Consider the following 13803-nt stretch of genomic DNA (forward strand, 5'->3'; position numbering starts at 1 on the left):
CCTCTCTGTTGGACCCTTAGAGACATTACATGTGGGGTTATCCATCTGCACTGTAGCAAACTTCTTTCATTATTTTTCATGATCTCGTTAGCACAGGCACAGTTCCCTCCACCCCTTCAGGGTAACTGAGATGATCCATATATATTATCTCTGACCCTGTAAAACTGTATTCTGAAATTCTGTTGTGTGTCTGCCTGTGTATATGTGTGTTGAGAGTGGGGCGAGCCTTTCCTCTTTCTTTGTGGCCATGATGAAATTCAGGTATGACTCTTCACACAGATCCTCTCATCTAATTCTTCTTGCAACCTGAGGGGTAAATTCTTTTTTCATCCCCATCTTACAGGTGAGGAAAATCAACTTGCTCAGGATTACACTGCCAGGAAGTGGTCACCTTGAACCCTAGCTGTTCAGCTTGAGCTCCCACTTTTTTAACCACATCTCCTTGTGAATTCTCCCTTTCTCTTCCATCTCTCCGCACTGTTCCCCATATCTGTTCACCAGCCCCTTCCAGGTTGGTTGGAGTACACAGATACACTTTACTCAGGGACAAGGATTTCAAGAGACAAAGAAATAACACATCGATTAACATTCAGCATTTTGGGTTGGACAGGTTTCTTGAATTCCACAGATGGGCCTTTTGTAGGCAAGAGTCTTGAATTCATTTTAAAAAACCAATCCGTCATCCTTGCCCATGTTAAGCTAACTTCCCTTTATCTCATTTCTTCTCTATCCACCCTAAATCTGACCTATCCAATAACGTTCTTTTCTGCTTAAGACCTGGCCCTTCTTTTTCTAGTCCACCCAGAGTCCCATAGACATCATCAGGACCATCATCACAGGGATGGTTCCTGGAGAGGAGAATCTTCTTCTTGTCTAGGATTACCACTTGTAGTAACATGGTTGTGGTCATAACTTGATCACCAACCCCTTCCATGAGCTGGTGTTGCTTGACCTTTGACCTATTGTTTTTCATCTTCCATGCTCAAAACGCATACCTACCCTCTCTGAATCTGAACTCTTTCTGTCTCAGTCATTCCCAAACCCATGTGTAAGTTCAAATTTGTCCCAGTTAACCCCAGATGGGAAGGAAGTAGAAAATCTTTCAGAACACCCCTTGTAGAGGCACCAGCCTCTGTTACGGGGATCAGTGTCTGAGTGACAGTTGCCACAGTTCTGCTTTACTAGAGCATTACCCTATGGCATTGTTGTAATTAAGAGTTTGTCTAAGTTCAATTAAAAACTTGGGCAGAAGATATGAACAGACACTTCTCCAACAAAGACATACAAATGGCTATCAGACACATGAAAAAATGTTCGTCATCACTAGCCATCAGGGAGATTCAAATTAAAACCACATTGAGATACCACCTGACACCAGTTAGAATGGCCAAAATTAGCAAGACAGGAAACAACGTGTGTTGGAGAGGATGTGGAGAAAGGGGAACCCTCTTACACTGTTGGTGGGAATGCAAGTTAGTGCAGCCACTTTGGAGAACAGTGTGGAGATTCCTCAAGAAATTAAGAATAGAGCTCCCCTATGACCCTGCAATTGCACTGCTGGGTATTTACCCCAAAGATACAGATGTAGTGAAAAGAAGGGCCATCTGTACCCCAATGTTTATTGCAGCAATGGCTACGGTCACCAAACTGTGGAAAGAACCAAGATGCCCTTCAACGGATGAATGGATAAGGAAAATGTGGTCCATACACACAATGGAGTATTATGCCTCCATCAGAAAGGATGAATACCCAACTTTTGTAGCAACATGGACGGGACTGGAAGAGATTATGATGAGTGAAATAAGTCAAGCAGAGAGAGTCAAGTATCATATGGTCTCACTTATTTGTGGAGCATAACAAATAACATGGAGGACATGGGGAGATGGAGAGGAGAGGGAGTTGAGGGAAACTGGAAGGGGAGATGAACCATGAGAGACTATGGACTCTGAAAAACAACCAGAGGGTTTTGAAGGGGCCGGGGGGTGGGAGGTTGAGGAACCAGGTGGTGGGTAATAGGGAGGGCACGTACTGCATGGAGCACTGGGTGTGATGCCAAAACAATGAACACTGTTATGCTGTAAATAAACAAATAAACAAATAAAAAAAAAAAAAACTTGAGCACACTGCTATGTGATGTATTGGCAGTTCAGCTTTACTCCAGGCAAAAATTTGGCATATGAGCCCCATACCACGTTGGTGCCCCACAAAATCAAGCCATCTCATCAATGGGCACTGCACCGTGCTTAACAGGAACAAGAAAAATAAAAGCAAAACTGGGACTTGATTGCCGAGCATCCTAGCAAAGAGGAAAGAGTCTCAAGTTATGTCACCATATGGGAGGAGACTGTATATAGACTAGATGTCCTAGGGGGTCTGTTCTGAAAGGTGACTGAGAAAATTAGGTTTCCAGGCTACAGCAGATGGTCAGGAAAGCAAATGATCAATTGTAAGAAGGCTTCAAAATTCAGGAACACCAGGGGGAATAACATTACCAATGCTGACAGTAAGTCAGGGAAGTTGAGTGGAAATAATTTCCTGAGACTTGAGTCAAAAGTCTTGACTTTTCGTTGCACTGTGCATGCTTTTATACATCTTGGGGGAGCACATATTCCCAACTGACATTATATTTTCTGACTCTGATACGAAGCCACATTTACCTTCCTCCTAAATACTGGCATTTGTCATTTTTCTAAATTATATAATAATCTTTTTTTCTTTTTCTATTCTGAATATCAGCGGCAAGCCCATGTTGCTAAGACTGTGGGAAAACATCTGTTGTGGCTCCTTCAAGTTGGGTTAGATCTGCTTAGTTAATAACCAGAAACCCAGCTTCCTTTTTGGTTGGCTCGCCTTGAGCCTTTTTGTCCTCTGTGGTCATTTCGGCCTCTTTGGCTTACACCTGGTCTCAAGAACAGATTGGCAGATGGATTCATTTCATTTTTCTTGATCTGCAGATATTTTTTTTAAAAAATTTGATGGTCAGATCATTGTTGACAAATGTATTTTAAGAGTTTGGCAGCGGAGTCTCTGTATTTGCTACGAAAGATGTGCCCTCCAGTGTCTAGCTCAGAATGTGGCACTTTCTGGGGCTAAGGAGACATATGAATAAAGGAAGGTGTGGATGGAACCATCTTCCTGTCTTAGAATGAAGTCCTTTGCCAGATATACCTCCTTATCTCTGTAGGGACATCTCTCAAAAGAGGCTGATTCCTCTTTTGAGGAAAGTCATCAAACAGTTCTGAATCTCTAGGGCCACTAACAGGGTGTGTGTGGTATGTCAGAAAAGCTGGGAACCATCTGGCATAGCTGATGAGTCTCCATTGTCTGTGTCTCTGCTTTGTGGTAGCCAAAAACGAAACCACACCACAGCACACAGAAACAACCGCTATAAGCACTCTGTTTCAGCATCAGTTCATGACAATGAAGTGAAAAGATGACTCTCTAACCCAAGAGCCGGTGGGGGGGGAAAAAAAAGTAAGTAACCTGCATAGCCAGTCAGTCCCTAAATGCTGCATTTGCCCTAAATACACATCAGTTTTCCAGCTCCTAACAGAAATTGTTTTTTAAGGGGAAACTGTAGTGGTATTGCAAGAACGTGATTTCAGATGATCGAAGTTGCCTTAATTTCAAAAGTAGGCCATTTCTTAGTTTTCCTGGTTGATGATGTTATGTATGAACTCTGTATGAACTTGTATAATGCTGTGATTGTTTCTAACACTATCAGAAATTTCACAGGCAGAGACCGCTCCTTTACAAGAGGCAAATCAGAACTTCCCTAAAGGTTATGGAGGAAAAAATGTCTATACTCACTCTCCATGGCATAATTCATCAGCTCACCAGCAGACTTACAATAGACACAAAGATAGCATGTGATACAGCCCCTGACCCTAAGGATGATCTTATGAACTTGAAGAACTTACGAACCTGAATATTCAAGTGCCAGTATATGGACTACCAGCAACCATGCACCAATTAAGACAAAAGTATAAACAATACTATATCAGAGATCCTGAGAGACATCATATATATGATCCTTGCTCTAAAGGAGCAGGAAAATTGGAAGAGGATTTTATAAAACCATGTGTTAACATTACTTTACAGAAAGTTGACAAACTCTGTGCTCTGACAGACCGACCCAGGTTCAAAGTTAGACTTACAATCCACTTGTCAGTTGTATCAACTTGTGGTCTTCTGTTTTTTTTAATCTATAAAATAGAAATAATCTTACCTACTCTCAAGGTTATTATGAGAACAAATGTGATGATTTGTGACAGAATGAAATAATGAAAATAATTATTTGTGTTATGAAAAACATTTTTAAAAACCATTTTCTGTGATTCTGAAGAGGGCAAATTCAGCCTTTGTTGGTTGGGCCAGGACATGGGAATAAAGAATGAAAATTGAGAGACTGAAGTTGCAGTAAAGGAAGAGCTAGAGGGGTGTGTGTAAGGATTTGGGGAAAGGAGGAGGGTCATCCCAGAAGCCAAAAAACATGGTGCTGCAGAATTGGAGAGGCTGGAGGGGGTGGTGTGGGGAGAGAGCTCAGCAGACAGCCAGCAGCTGAAGATGTAGAAATAGAGGTGGTTCATGGTGACCTGAAATAGATTCTTTTTTTTTTTTTTTTTTTTAGATTTTATTTATTTATTTGACAGAGAGAAATCACGAGAGAGGCAGGCAGAGAGAGAGGAAGGGCTCTTCATTGAGCAGAGAGCCCGATGCGGGACCCGATCCCAGGACCCTGAGATCATGACCTGAGCCAAAGACAACAGCTTAACCCACTGAGCCACCCAGGCGCCCCTGAAATAGATTCTTGCTGTATGTAACCACTTCCTCCATTTGTCAATACAGTCTTCAGTACATTCTACATATTTATTAATGCTTTGAAGAGTTGGATTTGTTTGGGGGAGATGGACCCAAGTTTTGAATTGTGCTTCGAAGTATCCTGCAAGAATCGAAGCTGCTGTAAGATCTCAGTCTCATCTGGGTTACATAGATAAGATGATTGCCTATTAATAACAACAAAGAACCATAATTTACTATTAGTTTTTCAGAGAAAGGAAGAAATCAGTATGGGTTGGAGTAACTGAAAAGGACATTTTGGGAAGAGTAGGACTCATACTTGTCTTAAAAGGTGGGAAACAAGAGGGAAGGACAGAGAGGCATACATACCTCCTAGAGAGTGAAGGCAAAAGTATATATGGTGCTTATAGGGGATTTTGAGGACAGCCTTCTGGTTATAGCAGAGGGGGTTTGTTAAGAAGTACTGAAAATATGTTCAAATGACTTAGAATCACATCAAGAAGGGCTTTAAAAGCCAGATTCAGAGTTTGTACTTGAGGTAGGAACCAGTCAGGACCTGTGGGAAGGTTTTGAGAAGAAACATTAGATCGTGGAAATTTTGTTTAGGAAGATGAACCAGGTTGTGGTAATGCTGTTGTCCTGGACAGAGGAGAAGCTGAAGACCCAAAAATCAAGTAGGATCTGCTGCCTAAAGATTGCAGTGTAAGGGTGACAAGGAAAATGGAACCATTTGGAGGGAAGCAAAGCAGATGCTAGAGAGGAGCACAGAAGATGAGGCAGGGAGAGCAGTTTGGAGGTGGCAGCCAGGAATGACAGGCTGTTTCAGACAGGAAGAGAAGAGCTGACAGGGGATCTGAGTTGGCACATGTGGGACTGGAGATCTGAAGTTCCAGCAAAACCCGTAGGTGTCCCAAAGTCAGCTGGAAGTAAACTGGAGCACAGGTGGAAACTTAGGGTTGGTGATGCTCATCAGGCCACTGTTTGGATAAAGTCGATGGTTGGACCCCTGAGATTTTAATAGGTTCATTGAGGAATTAAGTGTGGACAGAAAAATAAAGATCCTGGGCGATTTAGAACACAAAAAGTTATAGAAATCAAGGGAAGAAGGAACAGCGGGAGACTTCTTCCTGCTTCCTTGTCTCAGTAAATGGCACCACCGTCACAGCCACTCAGGCCACAGCCTAGGAGGTATCCTGAATTCCTCTCCTCCTTTCACACCTGGCACCCAACCTGGCAGCCAGTCCTGCGCACTCACTCTTTGGACCTATACCCCGTGTTTCCTTTTCCACGGCCTCTACCCTGGCGAATTCCCCAACATCCCTTGTCAGTGCTGTAGCAATAGCCCTATAAATGATCTCATTGCTTCTGTTGGCATCTGCCATCTAAAAATCTGATGACTGTATCCAAAAGATAGGTCATGCCATTCTCCTACTCAGGACCCTCCAGTGGCTTCTGCTCACACTTGGAGCAGAATTCAACATCCTTGCTGTGCCCTTCAAGACCCTAGGTGACCTGGCCTGACCTCTTTTGAGTTCTCATCCCTTCATTCACTTCCCTGTAGCCACCCAGACCTTCTTTGGCCTCCAACACCCCAAGCTTATTTTTGCTTCCCTGACTTTTCCTTTGCTGTAATGTAATGCCTAGATTCCACTTCCCCTATCCCCCAGCAACATGTGCGTCTGGCCAGGACTTTCTGTGATTCTGTACGTATACTGAGTGAGTGTCGGGTTCTGTCATAGACACTGGAGATACAGCAGGGAGATAGTAGATGATACGCCCTGTCTTCATGGTCCTTCCATTCCAGTGGGGGTACCAGACCCCAAATAAGACAAATAAGTAAACTGTGTTGCAGCGTAGATGGTGGCAAGTGGTCATGAGGAAAGGAAAGCAGAGGAAAGGGGTAGGAAGTGTCAGTGTTGGGTATGGTGAGGGTGAGTGAGTACAATTCTGTAGCAAGTCTTGGTATTCCTTATCAGAACAATGCCTGACCCATACTGGAACTCAATTTTAGGGAATACATTTATGAATGAGAGAGAGGAGCCCAGAACATAACACTTTCTGTGTTATGTGAAGAGTGAAAACAGAAAGGACCTTTGAGTTTGGCAGGAAGTTGTTACTGGGCTGGTAGCCTTTTGGGGTCCTTGGTAATAATAGAGGCTTACAGTGGAGATAGTGGGGCAAAGAAATAGCAGGAAAGAAAGCAGATACAGTGATAGCAACCAGTTCTTAAGCATTCTTAACAACAGCTGAATTAGAGAAGAGTTATGCAGCTGACTGTGGTATGTTCTTTCCCTTCTCTCTAACTTATTTATGATTTATTTAGCCTCTTAAATAGATACTTCACAAAATTGAGCATGTGGTATTATGTTCATCCCTTGAATCCCTTGGAGAACTGACAAATCCCGCTCTGCTCATTGTTAACATAATTTTAATTAAGGTGTCTAAAACCCCAAGTGAAGAGTTGACTATAATCTCATTTACTGTGTGGGAGGTGTTATCTGTTTCATGACTGAGGTAGAATCTTAGGAATGAGATATCCCTCAACTGCAGGGTATGAAACACAGTTAAGCCTAAGAGACTGAAGAACACTTCTGAAATGAAACGAAGTAATGTATATGAAAGAAAGCTTTGTAAGCAGTATCAAAATATACAAATAGTGTCGTCGAAAAGACAGCCGTATGTCTTGTCTCAGCTTGAAAGTGTTCAGACTTTCAAAGCCACAAATGTATTGTGGTGGAGGAGAGCGTCCAATGAACTCAGTTATTCAGTGTTATTTAAAAGGGAACGCTGTAGCGGTGATTTGTTTATCCAGAATCTTTTAAACATCTCTATGCCAAATAATAAGGAAAATATGGAAAAGGAAAAGAAGGTAATCTCTCCTGCAATATAGACAGGAAAGCTTTGCGTAAGTACCATTTTTGGAGTGAGAGGACACACCTGACCTTCACAGAAACAGCCTCTATAAGGCACGGCTCCAAGCAGACAACTAAACGATAAAATGCAAAAACAATTTCTTGAGGCTGTGCTAATAACGCCACCAACAAAAGTTTCCCATGGGGAGTGCTGTCATTTTGGTTAATCTTGGATGCTACCCTCTTGTCTGATTTTTATCACAAGGATGAGTTACCAAAGAAAGAAACACATTCTGAGCTGGATCATCATGGATTACAACAAAGCGGTTGTAACTAAAGGATTAAATAGCTCCTGTCGTCAGTTTATCTTGTGGTTGCTGTTAACTGCTGTGGGAAATAGTCTATGCTGCTTATAAACTGTTAAAAAAAATAGGAAGTTAGAGGCATTCAAAAAGGCACACACATTTCTTGTATGTATGAGCATAGGAGAAGAAAAATTTAAGTTTGATGATACATCAGAGAGAAATAAGATGTACATTGGAAGGTCATTTTGCAAAATGAACTTTAAAAAAATACATGTGTTTTATTTACTCCTGGGGCAGGAATTTATTTATAGTACAAGTGCAAAACTATTCTGAAATGGACAAAACATCTTAGCATCAGGTTTTTTCCCCTAAGATTTTATTCATTTGGGAGAGAAGTGTATGTATGTGTGTGCAGAAGAGCGAGGTGAGGAGCAGAGGGAGAAGAAGACTCCTCACTGAGCTGGGAGCCCAACGTGGGGCTTGATCCCAGGATCCTGAGATTGGGACCTGAGCCAAAGGCAGAACACTTAACCGACCGAGCCACCCAGGAACCCCAGCATTAGTTTTATTTATTTCCCTCCACCAAACAAGACTTTTCTTGTTATGGCTTTGAGTGAAACAGAAGCAGCAATGATGGAGAGCCTTATAGGTCTTTTGTTGCTAGGCTACATGTGTGCCCATTTAACCTGCTTCCTGAGGAGCAGTTTCTAGAATGCCATGTAAAATATATGCTTGTGTTTCCTGGGAGGGGAGAAAAGGGGAGGTGATAGCTTCTCCCTCTCACGTTTGTTTAGCAGGGCACAGCGGGCCTGAAAGGTGATGGGTGGGGCACCTGGGTGGCTCAGTAGGTTAAAGCCTCTACCTTCTGCTCAGTCATGATCCCACGGTCTTGGGATCGAGCCTCACATCGGGCTCTCTGCTCTGCGGGGAGCCTGCTTCCTCCTCTCCCTCTCTCTGCCTGCTTCTCGGCCTACTTGTGATCTTTGTCTGTCAAATAAATAAATAAAATCTTAAAAAAAAAAGTGATGGTTGCAGACACAGTGGGCAAGCCCCAGAGAACCCACAGCTTCACACCTTCCACCAGGTTGTAGAAGTGGGGAACGCAGCCGTATCTCAGCACGTGTTGAAGGGCCTTCAAATCAAGTAGCTCTTGCCTTACCCCTGCCTTCTCCACTGCTGGTTTTCACTGCCTGTTCCCTCACCTTCTCACAGATTTGCAGAATACATGAAGGGAACATTCTAGGTCTGTTTTCCTGAAGGGCGTGAACTAACTCTCTCTGATCTAAAGAAGTATGTTTCCAAAAAGTAAGTTTATTTTGTGTGAGCCTTGAAAAATGGGTCTTCAGGCTTCCCAAAGCAATGGTAGACATGGCTTCTGGATGGCACACTCCTCCTCCTCCCCCCAACCCCCACTTGCGCCCACCTGTCCCAGACATCATACACACACACACACACACACACACACACACACACACACACACACCCTTCACTCTCAGGTGCCACCAACTCTCCTGGCTCCTGTGTTCAACACATTAAGGCTCTGTGACACCTTTTAGGCAGATTTCCTGGGATTTTATCAAAAGTCAAGATGTCTCATTTATTCTTCTCCTATCCCTCTGCCCCCCCATGTTGCTTCTCCATGTCCTCATATCAGGGAGATCATATGAGAGTTGTCTTTCTCCGATTGACTTATTTCACTAAGCATGATACGCTCTAGTTCCATCCACGTCGTCGCAAATGGCAAGATTTCATTTCTTTTGATGGCTGCATAGTATTCCATTGTGTATATATACCACATCTTCTTTATCCATTCATCTGTTGATGGACATCTAGGTTCTTTCCATAGTCTGGCTATTGTAGACATTGCTGCTATAAACATTCGGGTACATGTGCCCCTTCGGATCACTATGTTTGTATCTTTAGGGTAAATACCCAGTAGTGCTTGGGAGGGAGACAAACCATAAATGACTCTTAATCTCACAAAACAAACTGGGGGTTGCTGGGGGGAGGTGGGATTGGGAGAGGGGGAGCGGGCTATGGACATTGGGGAGGGGAGGCGAACCATAAGAGACTATGGACTCTGAAAAACAACCTGAGGGTTTTGAAGGGTCAGGGGTGGGAGGTTGGGGCAACCTGAGGGTTTTGAAGGGTCAGGGGTGGGAGGTTGGGGGAATAGGTGGTGGGTAATGGGGAGGGCACGTTTTGCATGGAGCACTGGGTGTTGTGCAAAAAGAATGAATACTGTTACGCTGAAAAAATAAATAAAATGGGAAAAAAAAATTGAAAAAAAAAAAAAGTCAAGATGTCCCCATCTTGTTCCTTGGTTGGCCTGGTGCATTCTCCATCCCCTTCCCTGTCTTCTCCCCCATCATGCTGTGGGGCCTCAGGCCCAGACCCTAACCTCCCCAAGGATTTCATTGCACTGATGTTGAGCTCATGCTCTGTGTCTGCTGTATCGACCACTGATGTGATAAGCTTCCTTAGAAAGCAGAGGCTTCGTGGTTGCTCCTGGTGAATCAAATACTTGTCTCATTTGTTGGAATCATTGTTACATCCACATATGATATGGATTTTTAAAAATACCTGTATAAATATTGATAGAAGTATTAAGGTCCTGATAAAGAAATGGTAAAAGTAAGCATGACAATTATGATGTAACCATCATTTTCTACAATGCGCATGATTGTCTCCCTTCATAACATGTGCATAACTGTGCCTCTGGCCTCTCTCTCTCTGATAGGGGCACTGATACTCAGGTCATTTCTCACACTATATCCTATATTTTTGTGCAGCTTTAAGTAAACAGCTTATCTTTTAGGTTTTAGATGAAAGTGACACTGAGGTCTCATTGAAACAAGAAAAAAAAGAAGTTTCTCTTATGAAAAAAGGTAAAAGAATAATTCAGTTTACCTCTGTTAGCTGTGATGTTTGAGCTGTTTTCAATGTGACTTATGAGGCACATGCGATGTGGGATGTTGATCAGAAGTTTGGTAGCAGTTTGGACTTGTAAAAGTTAAAATGTGTTCTAGAAGTGGGAAGAGGGGTGGGTGGAGAGTGAGCCACCTATCTCCTGTGTTTCAGAGGAGCCAAGAAACCCTTCGTTCCCAAGGAGAGTCTTGCCAGCACTGCCACACACGGCCTGACGTCTCCAGCGGCAGACTTGGGCCACTCTCTGCCTTGAATTCTGTTTAGAAATTTGCAGTAGATTGATAAGAGCTCTTTAATTCAGGCTGTATTTTGAAAGTTATAACAGTTCTCTGTCTTCAATTTTGTAGTCCTTTTCCTGCTTTTCATGATTCCCTTCAGACTAGTTCACCAAACACATCCATTAGTTCCTTTATCCCCATGGGTCGTCCTTTGTCTCAAGTGAGAGACTTGAACTTTTTAAAAAAAAAAATTTACAGTTGCCATCTTTTAACATTCAATCCAAAACAATTTCCCTGGATAGAGAAGCTGGAAGCAAATCAGACTCAGAAGATTATGTTTTCTTAGCATTCATTCATTAACCCCTTTATTATGTGTTAAATTATTATTATACCATTCTCTCTCTTGTTTTAATATTCTACCATTGGTCCTGAGCACCAAGCCCATGATTTTCATGGTTCTGCTGTTACTCTGATATAAGTTCTAAAGCTTTTCTTAGCCTCTTTCACAAGCCTCAGATCCTTTTGGCTTCACCCTTCCTAGTCCTTGTATCAGTCCATGGTTTCACTCTGTAGTCACTTTTGGTCATAAGCTCTCCCTTCATACTTTGTTGCTCAGGTAACCTAATCAGCTGTCCATGCACATCTTGATATTTGAACCCATTAGTGAGGTCCCTAAGAAATCACAGTTTTTTTTTAATCTCTCCTCTTAATTAGGGTAATTTGCCATTCCACAATCAAGATTTCTTTTGTAAGGCTCTTTTAATCTTAAAGCCTGTCTTTCCTAGAAGTTTCAAAGTATTAAAATGATTTCAAGTATGTGCCTGTTGGATTTCCAAATCATAATGGAAAAGTTGTTAATACAATTTTGATCCTAAAATTAATATTTAATTTCAAATATTCATCCTGGGTTTGGAAAGAACAAATTGTGAAATAGTTTCAAATGACTGTAATTATAGATTAGTTGGCCGTTGGGCTAAAAAAATTTCATTTTGTATGCAAGTCGGTGAGTAAAACCAGTGGCACCTGCAGTATGCTTAGAAAACCTCTTTTTGTGTTTTCTCTTTTATATTTACTTAAAGGAGGCAGATCCTCAGCCATTCACCCACCATCTAAAACTTCCTTTGTTGCCGTGTTGTTGCACCTGGCCTTTGATGGCCCTGACCTTGTTGGCAAGGGTTTACTTGGTGGAATAAGATATTTGAACAGTTACCACAATGAATTCTAAAGACAGATGGAAGAAAGACACACTGGCTTATTGCATATACTGCCTCCAAGACATTCTTAAAACCAATCCAAGGAGTCAGAGTATTTCTGTGAACTGTAAATGAATCACTCACCTCTTTGAACATAAAATAATGAGGTTCCTTCAGTGAGAAGGTCGACTAGATGAACTGTAGGTCTCTTTCTGCTTTAAATTTTGACTCTCTACTATAGAAATGTTTGGGGTCAGGGTATGTTAGGATGTTTTTGAACTGGAACCTAAAATGGAATAGAGTGGGATTCTAGGGGGAAGACAGGAGGTTGTCTGGGCAGAGGCCTATAAGAGAAGGGAACCCCAAGCTGTCACCCCACACACACCAGTTGCAGGTAATAACCATCATGAAAAAGAACTTACAAAAACACAAGTTACGAAGGCTCTTGAATTGTTATATATACCATCTACACTTTATTAAAAGGCTATTGTAAGTCGTATTAAGAATATATTGGTCCATTTTTACAAAAGGCTGTTTGGAACACAAAGCCAAATTATCTGTAAGTAGTTAATAAACTGCTGACACTTCTTTCACTTCACATTATCGTGTGATCATCAAAACGTGATTGTCTTCATTTTGTCTGTCTTTTGAAGAAAAACAAGAGCCGAGCAGTGATACTCCAGAAATAAAGGGAAACTCTTCATTACCTAACCAGGAAAGGTGAGTGTACTGCAATTACACACATTCCAAGTGAGTGCAATTATACTGTTGCAAAGTAATTATCAATGTTTAAATACAAGAAGAAAGAAAATAATAGCAACAAGCAAAGGCAATTAAGAATGGAACCAAATTTACAAAGGAGACAAGAAAGAATAGAATACGGCTAGGTTTCTTACCTTTTTCCTGAACCTTTTTATTTTCTTTTGTGAAGATTTGGGGATAATGAAGTGGAACAGGCTTAACTTCCTACTCACAGCGAGCAACTAATTCAAATTACTCTAATGTAGTGAAAGAACTGAAAATGTCACCTGTGTATAAGGTGTGACTATGCGATCAGAAACCTGTTTTTTTGTGTGGCTCATTATCTTATTGTTACATGTGTATGTAATTATGATAATCATTGCATGCTGGAATTTTCTTGACATGAGACTTTTGTCACTTTTAACATAAAATCAGCTGAATAATTTGGATGCCCAATAAAACAGAAAGGACGTTTCCAAGGAAGCGAGCTCTTACCCTCACTTAGACAAACTTGTCAAAGGTGCTTCCCAGGCATTTAGACCCTGTGACTGTAAATCCAAATCCTGGGCCCTTTTTGCATAAAAGCACATTGAATTGAGTGTGGGAGAAAAACAGAGAGTTGTTTTATTTTCTGCATTTGCGGACAGAGGAGTCCTTCTGATACTCAAACCCTCTCACTTCACTGTTCTGCTCAGAAACCTTTCATGGCCCCTCACTTGTGAGATAAGTTACAAACTCCTCAGCACGGTGGAAGTCCCTTTCACTC

At 41.9% G+C, this 13803-nt stretch overlaps 1 protein-coding gene across 1 annotated transcript in view; it reads left to right on the top strand.

Moving 5' to 3' along the window:
- The window catches only part of MORC1 (MORC family CW-type zinc finger 1), a 190733-nt gene that overhangs the window by 153175 nt on the left and 23755 nt on the right, over positions 1 to 13803 (top strand). The window contains exons 21-22 of the mRNA XM_046003678.1: positions 10776 to 10845; positions 12950 to 13016. Of these exons, the coding sequence (XP_045859634.1) occupies positions 10776 to 10845; positions 12950 to 13016 (137 nt within the window). The remainder of the gene's footprint in view (positions 1 to 10775; positions 10846 to 12949; positions 13017 to 13803) is intronic.

Source organism: Meles meles, chromosome 4 (genome assembly GCF_922984935.1).
Source record: "Meles meles chromosome 4, mMelMel3.1 paternal haplotype, whole genome shotgun sequence".
NCBI lineage: Eukaryota > Metazoa > Chordata > Mammalia > Carnivora > Mustelidae > Meles > Meles meles.